The 15,817-nt window shown below is 49.1% G+C and overlaps 1 protein-coding gene across 1 annotated transcript in view; it reads left to right on the forward strand.

The window, feature by feature from the left end:
• Window positions 1-15,817, forward strand: part of LOC110518582 (CUB and sushi domain-containing protein 2) — a 552,259-nt gene that overhangs the window by 360,577 nt on the left and 175,865 nt on the right. The window contains 2 exon segments of the mRNA XM_036953653.2: window positions 3,946-4,062; window positions 6,754-6,963. Coding sequence (XP_036809548.2) covers window positions 3,946-4,062; window positions 6,754-6,963 — 327 coding nt within the window.

A 15,817-nucleotide genomic window follows, 5' to 3' on the forward strand; every position in this document is an offset into this window, starting at 1 on the left:
AACAGTGGGTTAACTGGTCTAGGAACAGTGGGTTAACTGGTCTAGGAACAGTGGGTTAACTGGTCTAGGAACAGTGGGTTAACTGGTCTAGGAACAGTGGGTTAACTGGTCTAGGAACAGTGGGTTAACTGGTCTAGGAACAGTGGGTTAACTGGTCTAGGAACAGTGGGTTAACTGGTCTAGGAACAGTGGGTTAACTGGTCTAGGAACAGTGGGTTAACTGGTCTAGGAACAGTGGGTTAACTGGTCTAGGAACAGTGGGTTAACTGGTCTAGGAACAGTGGGTTAACTGGTCTAGGAACAGTGGGTTAACTGGTCTAGGAAAAGTGGGTTAACTGGTCTAGGAACAGTGGGTTAACTGGTCTAGGAACAGTGGGTTAACTGGTCTAGGAACAGTGGGTTAACTGGTCTAGGAACAGTGGGTTAACTGGTCTAGGAACAGTGGGTTAACTGGCCTAGGAACAGTGGGTTAACTGGTCTAGGAACAGTGGGTTAACTGGTCTAGGAACAGTGGGTTAACTGGTCTAGGAACAGTGGGTTAACTGGTCTAGGAACAGTGGGTTAACTGGCCTAGGAACAGTGGGTTAACTGGTCTAGGAACAGTAGGTTAACTGGTCTAGGAACAGTGGGTTAACTGGTCTAGGAACAGTGGGTTAACTGGTCTAGGAACAGTGGGTTAACTGGTCTAGGAACAGTGGGTTAACTGGTCTAGGAACAGTGGGTTAACTGCCTGTTCAGAGGCAGAACGACAGATTTGTACCTTGTCAGCTCGAGGGTTTGAACTTGCAACCTTCCGGTTTCTAGTCCAACGCTCTAACCACTAAGCTAAGCTGATGTTTGTTCTTTGTTATAGAGCCAAAAATGTTGGAGAAGTGGTTTACCGATACTCGTTTTGGATCGATAACTCTTCGTGTCGTTTTATTTTGTGCTTTCCAAGTGGTTGGAGTCTATGGATTCTTGAATTACATTGAGCTGATTTCTGACGTGCTGTTCCTTCTGTTCCCGTAGTGTATTTCTGTATTGTTTTTAAGTGAGTCACCGTAGTGAAGGCGTAGACTCATGTTTTCTGGGTCTCTATGTTTTTTGGTTGGACAAGTTTCTCAATTTCTTTCTTAGTGTCACGTTCGTTACAATGAGTGGATGCAGTTTGGAAGTGAAACTCAAAGAAAACAATAAATACGAAACAGGCTACTTACTATACATAGTCAAGATCCCACAAAACACAATGGGGGAAATGGCTGCCTAAATATGATCCCCAACACCGATAAACAGCTGCCTCTGATTGGGAACCATACCAGGCCAACATAGATCATTAACCACCTCGATAACTCACCCTAGCCCCAACCAACATAGAGAATAAACAGAGCTGTTCCTTTGGCTTTGATGCCTCATGATTTGAGTATTGCTCTGTTGAAGTAGACTGTGATAGTAGACTGTGATTTTACTGTGGTCTGATAGGGGTGTCAGTGGACTGACTGTGAACGCTCTGAGAGACTCTGGGTTGAGGTCAGTGATAAAGTAGTCTACAGTACTACTGCCAAGAGATGAGCTGTAGGTGGACCTACCATAGGAGTCCCCTTGAAGCCTACCGTTGACTATGTACATACCCAGCGTGCGACAGAGCTGCTGGAGATGTGACCCGTTTTTGTTGGTTATGTTGTCATAGTTGTGCCTAAGGGGGCATATGTGGGAGGGAATGCTGTCACCTCCAGGCAGATGTTTGTCCCCCTGTGTGCTGAGGGTGTCAGGTTTTTGTCCGGTTCTGGCATTTAGGTCGCCACAGACTAGTACATGTCTCTGGGCCAGGAAATGATTGATTTCCCCCTCCAGGATGGAGAAGCTGTCTTCATTAAAGTATGGGGATTCTAGTGGGGGGATATAGGTAGCACACAGGAGGACATTTTACTCTGTTGAGATAATTTCCTTGTTCATTTCTAGCCAGATGTAAAATGTTCCTGTTTTGACTCATTTAATAGAGTGAGTTAGGTCTGCTCTATACCAAATTAGCATACCCCCTGAGACACCTTCCCTGTTTCACACTCTATACCACCCATCTGGTAGTGTGGTGGATGGGACTAGCAGCTCTCTGTAACCTAGAGGGCAACCAGTGGGTCCAACTCCTCTATACCACCCACCTGGTAGTATGATGGATGGGACTACCAGCTCTCTGCAGGGCAGCAAGTGAGTCCATCTCTCTCTTCTCTCTCTCTCTCTCTCTCTCTCTCTCTCTCTCTCTCTCTTCTATCTATCTTCTCTCTCCTCTTCTCTCTCTCGCTTCTCTGCCTCTCTCTCTCTTCTCTTCTCTCTTTCTCTCTCTCCTCTCTCTTCTCTTCTCTCTCCTCTCTCCTCTTCTCTCTCTATCTTTTATCCTCTCTCTATCTCTTTCTCTTGTTTACGTTCTCTCACCTTTTGTCTTTTCGTCTTTCATTATCTCTCCCTCTCCCCTCTCTCTCCCGCTTGCTATCTTCCTCTCCTCTTTCTTCCTCTATTCATATGCCCCTCTCCATATCTCCCTCTCTCTCTCTCATCTTCTCTCTCTCATCTTCTCTCTCTCTCTGTCTCTCTCTCCTCTCTCCTCTCTCTCTCTCATCTTCTCTATCTCTCTTTCTCTCTATCTCTCTCTCTGTCTCTCTCTCTCCTCTCTCCTCTCTCTCTCTCATCTTCTCTCTCTCATCTTCTCTCTCTCTCTGTCTCTCTCTCCTCTCTCCTCTCTCTCTCTCATCTTCTCTATCTCTCTTTCTCTCTATCTCTCTCTCTGTCTCTCTCTCTCCTCTCTCCTCTCTCTCGCTCTCTCTCTCTCTGTGTTTCTGTGTCTCTCTCTCTCTCTCTCTCTCTCTCTGTCTCTCTCTCTGTCTCTCTCTGTCTCTCTCTCCCTCTCTCCTCTCTCCTGTCTCCTCTCTCCTCTCTCTCTCTCTATCTGTGTCTCTGTGTGTGTCTCTCTCTCTCTCTGTCTCTCTCTCTCTGTCTCTCTCCTCTCTCTCTCTTCTTCTCTATCTCTCTTTCTCTCCATATCTCCCTCTCTCCATATCTCCCTCTCTCCTCTCTCCTCTCTCCTCTCTCCTCTCTCCCTCTCTCCTCTCTCATCTCTCCTCTCTCCTCTCTCCATATCTCCCTCTCTCCTCTCTCCTCTCTCCTCTCTCCTCTCTCTCCTCTCTCCTCTCTCATCTCTCCATATCTCCCTCTCTCCTCTCTCCTATCTCCTCTCTCCTCTCTCCTCTCTCCTCTCTCCCTCGCTCCTCTCTCCTCTCTCATCTCCTCATATCTCCCTCTCTCCTCTCTCCTCTCCCTCTCTCCTCTCTCCTCTCTCCTCTCTCCTCTCTCCTCTCCATCTCTCCTCTCTCTCCTCTCTCCTCTCTCCTCTCTCCTCTCCCTCTCTCCTCTCTCCTCTCTCCTCTCTCCTTTCGCTCATCATATTCCCTTCAAAGTGCCATTTGAATCAGTGGTTTAAGCTCAAAGAACGCTGTGATGGAGAGAGGGAGTAGAGACGCAAGGGAGCAGAGTAGAGAGGGTAAAGAGATGTTTCTCATCCCTCTGATATGGGCATTGCACATTGTAGGTGTTTGAGAGACCTTTGATGGTTTAGAGAGCTGTATTGTAGGGTATTTAGGTGCTTGAGAGACCTTTGATGGTTTAGAGAGTGGAATTAACCTATTTCATGTATATACTTGCTCCTGCGGCGTCAATTTATTAAAGAGCAAAAGCATAATTTTTGGTGCTTTTCATGATAAAAAAATACAATCTTTTCCAGGCCAGGTATTAGCAGAAGCCACATGCAAAACAAATCATTCATTTGAGCAAAGATTATGTCTGTCAGGTGTTGCCATGATTACAGCTTGCCATGCCATAGATGGTAATTATTACCAATTAGCACCACTCTTTTTGGCTATAATGGTTTATCCCAAATACATTGACCCCCTTCTCCATTCTCTCTATGCTTCGGTCCAGCTCAATGTGGAGGAATCCAGGGGGAGATGGAAGGCATGATCCTTAGCCCTGGTTTCCCTGGCAACTACCCTAGCAACAGTGACTGTACCTGGAGAATCTACCTGGCTGTGGGATACGGTGAGAGAGGGCCCCCTTCACTAAGATGCCGTGATTGTTGTACAGTACTCCACAATACCAGAGGAGCCGCAATAGAACGAGAGAAATTAGAAAGACAGCGGATGTTAGTCTCTGGTTATCTGTCTCTAACCCTTACCTGTGTTCCTGAGGTTACCTGTGTTCCTAAGGTTACCTGTCTCTAACCCTTACCTGTGTTCCTGAGGTTACCTGTGTTCCTGAGGTTACCTGTGTTCCTAAGGTTACCTGTCTCTAACCCTTACCTGTGTTCCTGAGGTTACCTGTGTTCCTGAGGTTACCTGTGTTCCTGAGGTTACCTGTCTCTAACCCTTACCTGTGTTCCTGAGGTTACCTGTGTTCCTGAGGTTACCTGTGTTCCTGAGATTATCTGTCTCTAACCCTTACCTGTGTTCCTGAGGTTACCTGTGTTCCTGAGGTTACCTGTGTTCCTGAGGTTACCTGTGTTCCTGAGGTTACCTGTCTCTAACCCTTACCTGTGTTCCTGAGGTTACCTGTGTTCCTGAGGTTTCCTGTGTTCCTGAGGTTACCTTTCTCCAACCCTTACCTGTGTTCCTGAGGTTACCTGTGTTCCTGAGGTTACCTGTGTTCCTGAGGTTACCTGTCTCTAACCCTTACCTGTGTTCCTGAGGTTACCTGTGTTCCTGAGGTTACCTGTCTCTAACCCTTACCTGTGTTACTGAGGTTACCTGTGTTCCTGAGGTTACCTGTGTTCCTGAGGTTACCTGTCTCTAACCCTTACCTGTGTTCCTGAGGTTACCTGTGTTCCTGAGGTTACCTGTGTTCCTGAGGTTACCTGTGTTCCTGAGATTATCTGTCTCTAACCCTTACCTGTGTTCCTGAGGTTACCTGTGTTCCTGAGGTAACCTGTGTTCCTGAGGTTACCTGTCTCTAACCCTTACCTGTGTTCCTGAGGTTACCTGTGTTCCTGAGGTTATCTGTCTCTAACCCTTACCTGTGTTCCTGAGATTATCTGTCTCTAACCCTTACCTGTGTTCCTGAGGTTACCTGTGTTCCTGAGGTAACCTGTGTTCCTGAGGTTACCTGTCTCTAACCCTTACCTGTGTTCCTGAGGTTACCTGTGTTCCTGAGGTTATCTGTCTCTAACCCTTACCTGTGTTCCTGAGATTATCTGTCTCTAACCCTTACCTGTGTTCCTGAGATTATCTGTCTCTAACCCTTACCTGTGTTCCTGAGATTATGTGTCTCTAACCCTTACCTGTGTTCCTGAGGTTACCTGTGTCGTGGAAATTTCCTCTATTTACCAAATTATGGGAGCAAACCACAACACAAGTCAGAGTTAGTTATCAAAGTCCATCTTTAATTATATCAGCTCTATCACAGCCCTGTGACTCTCAGATCAATTCAGTGTCTATCAATGAATTCTCTGAGAGCCCCTTCCACATTTCAAAAGAGGTCCTTTATAGCAAAAACACACATAGTCAGACAGCATAGACAAAATAAATCGTTCAGCTTTGTCTCCTTACTCAAACGCCAGAACCATAAACCAACCCTCCATATCAACAGGCATATATCAAATTGTCATTTAGATACAACCAACTCTAAATACAACCATTCCTATCTTGACAAGATCACAGAGACACACTGACTGGCACACAGACATTGTGGAGCCAAGAGATATGTTTACACATGATGATACTTTGACCTCTCCCCTCTCTGCGGCCCATGCAACTTAGTCTTGACATAGAACAGATAACTGCAACCCTGCCACAGTATTATACAAAAATAACATTCTTGATGAGAAGTAATTTACAAACATATAATGAATATGAAAAACATCTTACATATGTTACCAACAAATTCTGATTCTTCCACGACACCTGTCTCTAACCCTTACCTGTGTTCCTGAGGTTACCTGTGTTCCTGAGGTTACCTGTCTCTAACCCTTACCTGTGTTCCTGAGGTTACCTGTCTCTAACCCTTACCTGTGTTCCTGAGGTTACCTGTGTTCCTGAGGTTACCTGTCTCTAACCCTTACCTGTGTTCCTGAGATTATCTGTCTCTAACCCTTACCTGTGTTCCTGAGGTTACCTGTGTTCCTGAGGTTACCTGTGTTCCTGAGGTTACCTGTCTCTAACCCTTACCTGTGTTCCTGAGGTTACCTGTGTTCCTGAGGTTACCTGTCTCTAACCCTTACCTGTGTTCCTGAGGTTACCTGTGTTCCTGAGGTTACCTGTGTTCCTGAGGTTACCTGTCTCTAACCCTTACCTGTGTTCCTGAGGTTACCTGTGTTCCTGAGGTTACCTGTCTCTAACCCTTACCTGTGTTCCTGAGGTTATCTGTGTTCCTGAGGTTACCTGTGTTACTGAGGTTACCTGTGTTCCTGAGGTTACCTGTGTTCTTGAGGTTACCTGTCTCTAACCCTTACCTGTGTTCCTGAGGTTACCTGTGTTCCTGAGGTTACCTGTGTTCCTGAGGTTACCTGTGTTCCTGAGGTTACCTGTGTTCCTGAGGTTACCTGTGTTCCTGAGGTTACCTGTCTCTAACCCTTACATGTGTTCCTGAGGTTACCTGTGTTCCTGAGGTTATCTGTGTTCCTGAGGTTACCTTTCTCCAACCCTTACCTGTGTTCCTGAGGTTACCTGTGTTCCTGAGGTTACCTGTGTTCCTGAGGTTACCTGTGTTCCTGAGGTTATCTGTGTTCCTTCACCCCAGGAGCCCACATCCAGTTCTTAAACTTCACCACCGAGGCCAACCATGACTTCCTGGAGATTCGGAACGGGCCCCTGGATACCAGCACTGTGATTGGTCGATTTAGTGGACAGGAAGTCCCGCCCTCCCTTCTCACCACCTCCCACGAGACCACAGTGTATTTCCATAGCGACCACTCCCAGAACAGGCCAGGCTTCAGGTTTGAGTACCAGGGTAAGAGATTGATGAAGATACTGTAATGGAATGGATGCTAATACATTTCATGTTGATTTTCAATAGACAGGTCCCATCCATAATTCAGAATTTAGCCTGTTTTTCCCCACGGTTTGGAGATGAGGCACACTGCCGTCTGAAAACATCTCACTAAACTAAACGTGGAGTGAACTATTCCTGTGAAAACGACAACAAGATATCTCTCCACCTGTCTGACTCATTTTGTCCCTGGATATATTTTTATTGACCACATTCCTCCACAAAGATGTCATCAGAGAATAAACAGTCACCTAACTCGTAAACGCAAAATGATGAATCTGAATCCATGGATTTGTCTGTGTTGCGTTACACCAGTAGTATTTCACTGATCTTGGATGTAAACCTGTCATAGGCTTAAAACACATAAAAGACACGCCCTCGTACACTTACCCTCGCCTTATGCCCTTGGGGGAATCCCCGTCGCCATCTTGGAGTGCGGTCCAAATTATTAGCCAAGCAAGGGAAGTTTACAACGTCAGTCCCTCAGCCCTCGTTTTTTAGCCTGCTTTGTGAGTGTACAGTAACGTTCACTCCGGGGCCATGAAACGCTGCATTATTCAATTCATGAAGATTGTTCATCCGCTAAGAAAAGTCAGCGATAACTTAATAAAAACAACATCAATGGAGAAGTCAACATACAGGTGTAAGTAATACAAACACGTTGGAAATTGTTCTACTACAAGACGACACAAACACGTCTCGTAAAAAGTAAGTGTGTTTTTGTTTGATTATCTTTTGGAAATTGTAGAAATAGAAAACAGAAACCCCTCCCTCCTCTCTCCACCCCAGAAAACAGAAACCCCTCCCTCCTCTCTCTACCCCAGAAGACAGAAACCCCTCCCTCCTCTCTCCACCCCAGAAAACAGAAACCCCTCCCTCCTCTCTCTACCCCAGAAGACAGAAACCCCTCCCTCCTCTCTCTACCCCAGAAGACAGAAACCCCCCCCTCCTCTCTCTACCCCAGAAGACAGAAACCCCTCCCTCCTCTCTCCACCCCAGAAAACAGAAACCCCTCCCTCCTCTCTCCACCCCAGAAGACAGAAACCCCTCCCTCCTCTCTCCCCCAGAAGACAGAAACCCCTCCCTCCTCTCTCCATCCCAGAAGACAGAAACCCCTCCCTCCTCTCTCCACCCCAGAAGACAGAAACCCCTCCCTCCTCTCTCCACCCTAGAAGACAGAAACCCCTCCCTCCTCTCTCCCCCAGAAGACAGAAACCCCTCCCTCCTCTCTCCACCCTACAAGACAGAAACCCCTCCCTCCTCTCTCCCCCAGAAGACAGAAACCCCTCCCTCCTCTCTCCACCCCAGAAGACAGAAACCCCTCCCTCCTCTCTCCACCCCAGAAGACAGAAACCCCTCCCTCCTCTCTCCACCCCAGAAGACAGAAACCCCTCCCTCCTCTCTCCACCCCAGAAGACAGAAACCCCTCCCTCCTCTCTCCACCCCAGAAAACAGAAACCCCTCCCTCCTCTCTCCACCCCAGAAGACAGAAACCCCTCCCTCCTCTCTCCCCCAGAAGACAGAAACCCCTCCCTCCTCTCTCCACCCCAGAAGACAGAAACCCCTCCCTCCTCTCTCCACCCCAGAAGACAGAAACCCCTCCCTCCTCTCTCCACCCTAGAAGACAGAAACCCCTCCCTCCTCTCTCCCCCAGAAGACAGAAACCCCTCCCTCCTCTCTCCACCCTAGAAGACAGAAACCCCTCCCTCCTCTCTCCCCCAGAAGACAGAAACCCCTCCCTCCTCTCTCCACCCCAGAAGACAGAAACCCCTCCCTCCTCTCTCCACCCCAGAAGAAAGAAACCCCTCCCTCCTCTCTCCACCCCAGAAAACAGAAACCCCTCCCTCCTCTCTCTACCCCAGAAGACAGAAACCCCTCCCTCCTCTCTCCACTCCAGAAAACAGAAACCCCTCCCTCCTCTCTCCACCCCAGAAGACAGAAACCCCTCCCTCCTCTCTCCACCCTAGAAGACAGAAACCCCTCCCTCCTCTCTCCACCCTAGAAGACAGAAACCCCTCCCTCCTCTCTCCCCCAGAAGACAGAAACCCCTCCCTCCTCTCTCCACCCCAGAAGACAGAAACCCCTCCCTCCTCGCTCCACCCCAGAAGACAGAAACCCCTCACTCCTCTCTCCACCCCAGAAGACAGAAACCCCTCCCTCCTCTTTCCACCCCAGAAGACAGAAACCCCTCCCTCCTCTCTCCACCCCAGAAGACAGAAACCCCTCCCTCCTCTCTCCACCCCAGAAGACAGAAACCCCTCCCTCCTCTCTCCACCCCAGAAAACAAAAACCCCTCCCTCCTCTCTCCACCCCAGAAGACAGAAACCCCTCCCTCCTCTCTCCACCCCGGAAGACAGAAACCCCTCCCTCCTCTCTCCACCCCAGAAGACAGAAACCCCTCCCTCCTCTCTCCACCCCAGAAAACAGAAACCCCTCCCTCCTCTCTCCACCCCAGAAGACAGAAACCCCTCCCTCCTCTCTCCACCCCAGAAGACAGAAACCCCTCCCTCCTCTCTCCACCCCAGAAGACAGAAACCCCTCCCTCCTCTCTCCACCCCAGAAGACAGAAACCCCTCCCTCCTCTCTCCACCCCAGAAGACAGAAACCCCTCCCTCCTCTCTCCACCCTAGAAGACAGAAACCCCTCCCTCCTCTCTCCCCCAGAAGACAGAAACCCCTCCCTCCTCTCTCCACCCTAGAAGACAGAAACCCCTCCCTCCTCTCTCCCCCAGAAGACAGAAACTCCTCTCTCCACCCCAGAAGACAGAAATCCCTCCCTCCCCTCTCCACCCCAGAAAACCCTCCCTCCTTTCTCCACCCCAGAAGACAGAAACCGTTCCCTCCTCTCTCCACCCCAGAAGGCAGAAACCCCTCCCTCCCCTCTCCACCCCAGAGAACCCTCCCTCCTCTCTCCTCCCCAGAAGACAGAAACCCCTCCCTCCTCTCTCCACCCCAGAAGACAGAAACCCCTCCCTCCTCTCTCCACCCCAGAAGACAGAAACCCCTCCCTCCTCTCTCCACCCCAGAAGGCAGAAACCCCTCCGTCCTCTCTCCACCCCAGAAAACAGAAACCCCTCCCTCCTCTCTCCACCCCAGAAAACAGAAACCCCTCCCTCCTCTCTCCACCCCAGAAAACAGAAACCCCTCCCTCCTCTCTCCACCCCAGAAAACAGAAACCCCTCCCTCCTCTCTCCACCCCAGAAGACAGAAACCCCTCCCTCCTCTCTCCACCCCAGAAGGCAGAAACCCCTCCCTCCTCTCTCTACCCCAGAAAACAGAAACCCCTCCCTCCTCTCTACACCCCAGAAAACAGAAACCCCTCCCTCCTCTCTCCACCCCAGAAAACAGAAACCCCTCCCTCTTCTCTCCACCCCAGAAAACAGAACCCCCTCCCTCCTCTCTCCATTCCGGAACACAGAAACCCCTCCCTCCTCTCTCCACCCCAGAAGACAGAAACCCCTCCCTCCTCTCTCCACCCCAGAAGGCAGAAACCCCTCCGTCCTCTCTCTACCCCAGAAACCCCTCCCTCCTCTCTCCACCCCAGAAAACAGAAAGGAAAAACCGTTATCTGCAGAGCTACGGCACAAAGGTGCTTAACTTGTTGTGATTCGGTGAATGAGCGGTAAATTGGAAGGTGGCTTCTATCTGGCATCTCCAGAATGATGGGCATATTATCATGTACAATAAAACATTATATTTAGAAATGCCCCATTTTGCATTTTGCTTTTGTATCCAATGAAAAAATGAACAGTTTGATGACTGCATCAAACTCAGGAACTCGCTGAAGAACCCAATTCGGCATATTTTTTCACTTTTTCTGTCCCAAGAATACCTTTATGATTGAAGAGAAACTGAGAGATGAAGGGAGAGAGAGGGAGGATAAAAGACAGAAAGAGTGTGAGCGAGGTAGAGAGAGAGAAAGTAAGAGAGGGAGGGATAGAGATGGGAGAGTGGAAATGAAGTCATTTCACTCTGATGCTGCAAATGTCTGGGTAGAATACTCAGACATCCTGATAAATTAGTTACAGCCTCACAGCGATGTGTTACTGGATCTGGGATCGGGATTGCAGACAAACCCAGACATCTACTACACTGTCCTCTAATGGAGGAGGACATTCCGTGTCTACTACACTGTCCTCTAATGGAGGAGGACATTCCGTGTCTACCACACTGTCCTCTAATGGAGGAGGCCATTCCGTGTCTACTACACTGTCCTCTAATGGAGGAGGACATTCCGTGTCTACCACACTGTCCTCTAATGGAGGAGGCCATGCTGTGTCTACTACACTGTCCTCTAATAGAGGAGGCCATTCCGTGTCTACCACACTGTCCTCTAATGGAGGAGGCCATTCCGTGTCTACCACACTGTCCTCTAATGGAGGAGGCCATTCCGTGTCTACCACACTGTCCTCTAATGGAGGAGGCCATGCTGTGTCTACTACACTGTCCTCTAATGGAGGAGGCCATTCCGTGTCTACTACACTGTCCTCTAATGGAGGAGGACATTCCGTGTCTACCACACTGTCCTCTAATGGAGGAGGCCATTATGTGGCTACTACACTGTCCTCTAATGGAGGAGGCCATTCCGTGTCTACTACACTGTCCTCTAATGGAGGAGGCCATTCCGTGTCTACTACACTGTCCTCTAATGGAGGAGGCCATGCTGTGTCTACTGCACTGTCCTCAAATGGAGGAGGCCATTCCGTGTCTACTACACTGTCCTCTAATGGAGGAGGCCATTCCGTGTCTACCACACTGTCCTCTAATGGAGGAGGCCATTATGTGTCTACTACACTGTCCTCTAATGGAGGAGGACATTCCGTGTCTACCACACTGTCCTCTAATGGAGGAGGCCATTATGTGTCTACTACACTGTCCTCTAATGGAGAAGGCCATTCCGTGTCTACTACACTGTCCTCTAATGGAGGAGGCCATTCCGTGTCTACCACACTGTCTGCCAATGGAGGAGGCAATTCCATGTCTACTACACTGTCCTCTAATGGAGGAGGCCATGCTGTGTCTACTGCACTGTCCTCAAATGGAGGAGGCCATTCCGTGTCTACTACACTGTCCTCTAATGGAGGAGGACGTTCTGTGTCTACCACACTGTCTGCCAATGGAGGAGGCCATTCCATGTCTACTACACTGTCCTCTAATGAAGGAGGCCATTCCGTGTCTACCACACTGTCTGCCAATGGAGGAGGCCATTCCATGTCTACTACACTGTCCTCTAATGGAGGAGGCCATTCCGTGTCTACCACACTGTCTACTAATGGAGGAGGCCATTCCATGTCTACTACACTGTCCTCTAATGAAGGAGGCCATTCCGTGTCTACTACACTGTCCTCTAATGGAGGAGGCCATTCCGTGTCTACCACACTGTCCTCTAATGGAGGAGGCCATGCTGTGTCTACTACACTGTCCTCTAATGGAGGAGGCCATTCCGTGTCTACTACACTGTCTTCTAATGGAGGAGGACATTCCGTGTCTACCACACTGTCCTCTAACGGAGGAGGCCATTATGTGTCTACTACACTGTCCTCTAATGGAGAAGGCCATTCCGTGTCTACTACACTGTCCTCTAATGGAGGAGGCCATGCTGTGTCTACTGCACTGTCCTCAAATGGAGGAGGCCATTCCGTGTCTACTACACTGTCCTCTAATGGAGGAGGCCATTCCGTGTCTACCACACTGTCCTCTAATGGAGGAGGCCATTCCGTGTCTACCACACTGTCTGCCAATGGAGGAGGCCATTCCATGTCTACTACACTGTCCTCTAATGGAGGAGGCCATTCCGTGTCTACCACACTGTCTACTAATGGAGGAGGCCATTCCATGTCTACTACACTGTCCTCTAATGAAGGAGGCCATTCCGTGTCTACTACACTGTCTACTAATGGAGGAGGCCATTCCGTGTCTACCACACTGTCTGCCAATGGAGGAGGCCATTCCATGTCTACTACACTGTCCTCTAATGGAGGAGGCCATTCCGTGTCTACCACACTGTCTACTAATGGAGGAGGCCATTCCATGTCTACTACACTGTCCTCTAATGAAGGAGGCCATTCCGTGTCTACTACACTGTCCTCTAATGGAGGAGGCCATTTTGTGTCTACTACACTGTCCTCTAATGGAGGAGGCCATGCTGTGTCTACTACACTGTCTACTAATGGAGGAGGCCATGCTGTGTCTACTACACTGTCCACCAACGGAAGAGGCCATGCTGTGTCTACCACACTGTCTACTAATGAAGGAGGCCATTCCGTGTCTACTACACTGTCCACCAACGGAAGAGGCCATGCTGTGTCTACCACACTGTCTACTAATGGAGGAGGCCATTCCGTGTCTACTACACTGTCTACTAATGGAGGAGGCCATTCCGTGTCTACTACACTGTCCACCAACGAAGGAGGCCATGCTGTGTCTACTACACTGCCTACTAATGGAGGAGGCCATGCTGTGTCTACTACACTGTCCTCTAATGGAGGAGGCCATTCCGTGTCTACTACACTGTCTACTAATGGAGGAGGCCATTCCGTGTCTACTACACTGTCCACCAACGAAGGAGGCCATGCTGTGTCTACTACACTGCCTACTAATGGAGGAGGCCATGCTGTGTCTACTACACTGTCCTCTAATGGAGGAGGCCATTCCGTGTCTACTACACTGTCTTCTAATGGAGGAGGACATTCCATGTCTACTACACTGTCCTCTAATGGAGGAGGCCATTCCATGTCATTCTCAGTAAACAACATTCTCATGAACGAAGTGTTTCCTTCTGTTGTCTATGTCTGTCTCACAACATAATGCATAATGCTCAGCCTCTTTCTGGTTCTGTATTGATGGCACCTCTTCCTAGTTCTGTATTGATGGCACCTCTTCCTGGTTCTGTATTGATGGTACCTCTTCCTGGTTCTGTATTGATGGCACCTCTTCCTGGTTCTGTATTGATGGCACCTCTTCCTGGTTCTGTATTGATGGCACCTCTTCCTGGTTCTGTATTGATGTCTCTGTTTCTGTCTCTCTCTCTGTTTGTCTCTCTCTGTTTCTGTCTCTCTCTCTGTTTCTGTCTCTCTCTCTGTTTCTGTCTCTCTCTCTGTTTCTGTCTCTCTCTCTGTTTCTGTCTCTCTCTCTGTTTCTGTCTCTCTCTCTGTTTCTGTCTCTCTCTCTGTTTCTGTCTATCTCTCTGTTTCTGTCTCTCTCTCTGTTTCTGTCTCTCTCTCTGTTTCTGTCTCTCTCTCTGTTTCTGTCTCTCTCTCTGTTTCTGTCTCTCTCTCTGTTTCTGTCTCTCTCTCTGTTTCTGTCTCTCTCTCTGTTTCTGTCTCTCTCTCTGTTTCTGTCTATCTCTCTGTTTCTGTCTCTCTCTCTGTTTCTGTCTCTCTCTCTGTTTCTGTCTCTCTCTCTGTTTCTGTCTCTCTCTCTGTTTCTGTCTCTCTCTCTGTTTCTGTCTCTCTCTCTGTTTCTGTCTCTCTCTCTGTTTCTGTCTATCTCTCTGTTTCTGTCTCTCCCTCTTTTTCTGTCTCTCTCTCCCATCTCTATCCCTCCCTCTGTTTCTGTCTCTCTCTCCCATCTCTAACCCTCACTCTTCCCTCTGTTTCTGTCTCTCTCTCCCATCTCTCTCCCTCCCTCTTCCCTCTGTCTCTCTCTCCGATCTCTATCCCTCCCTCTTCCCTCTGTCTCTCTCTCCCATCTCTATCCCTCCCTCTGTTTCTGTCTCTCTCTCCCATCTCTATCCCTCCCTCTGTTTCTGTCTCTCTCTCCCATCTCTATCCCTCCCTCTGTTTCTGTCTCTCTCTCCCATCTCTATCCCTCCATATTCTCTGTGTCTCTCTCTCCCATCTCTATCCATCCCTCTTCCCTCTGTCTCTCTCTCTCCCATCTCTATCCCTCCCTCTGTCTCTCTCTCCCATCTCTATCCCTCCCTCTTCCCTCTGTCTCTCTCCCATCTCTATCCCTCCCTCTGTTTCTGTCTCTCTCTCCCATCTCTATCCCTCCCTATTCTCTGTGTCTCTCTCTCCCATCTCTATCCATCCCGCTTCCCTCTGTCTCTCTCTCTCCCATCTCTATCCCTCCCTCTGTCTCTCTCTCCCATCTCTATCCATCCCTCTTCCCTCTGTCTCTCTCTCTCCCATCTCTATCCCTCCCTCTTCCCTCTGTCTCTCTCCCATCTCTATCCCTCCCTCTGTTTCTGTCTCTCTCTCCCATCTCTATCCCTCTCTTTTCCCTCTGTCTCTCTCTCATCTCTATCCCTCTCTCTTTCCTCTGTCTCTCTCCCATCTCTATCCCTCCCTCTTTCCTCTGTCTCTCTCTCTCATCTCTATCCCTCTCTTTTCCCTCTGTCTCTCTCTCATCTCTATCCCTCTCTCTTCCCTCTGTCTCTCTCCCATCTCTATCCCTCCCTCTGTTTCTGTCTCTCTCTCCCATCTCTATCCCTCTCTGTTCCCTCTGTCTCTCTCTCATCTCTATCCCTCTCTCTTTCCTCTGTCTCTCTCCCATCTCTATCCCTCTCTTTTCCCTCTGTCTCTCTCTCATCTCTATCCCTCTCTCTTTCCTCTGTCTCTCTCTCCCATCTCTATCCCTCTCTTTTCCCTCTGTCTCTCTCTCATCTCTATCCCTCTCTCTTTCCTCTGTCTCTCTCTCCCATCTCTATCCCTCTCTTTTCCCTCTGTCTCTCTCTCATCTCTATCCCTCTCTATTTCCTCTGTCTCTCTCTCCCATCTCTATCCCTCTCTTTTCCCTCTGTCTCTCTCTCATCTCTATCCCTCTCTCTTTCCTCTGTCTCTCTCTCATCTCTATCCCTCTCTCTTCCCTCTGTC

This window comes from Oncorhynchus mykiss, chromosome 18 (genome assembly GCF_057628025.1).
Source record: "Oncorhynchus mykiss isolate SJ-2025 chromosome 18, ASM5762802v1, whole genome shotgun sequence".
Taxonomy (NCBI): Eukaryota; Metazoa; Chordata; class Actinopteri; order Salmoniformes; family Salmonidae; genus Oncorhynchus; species Oncorhynchus mykiss.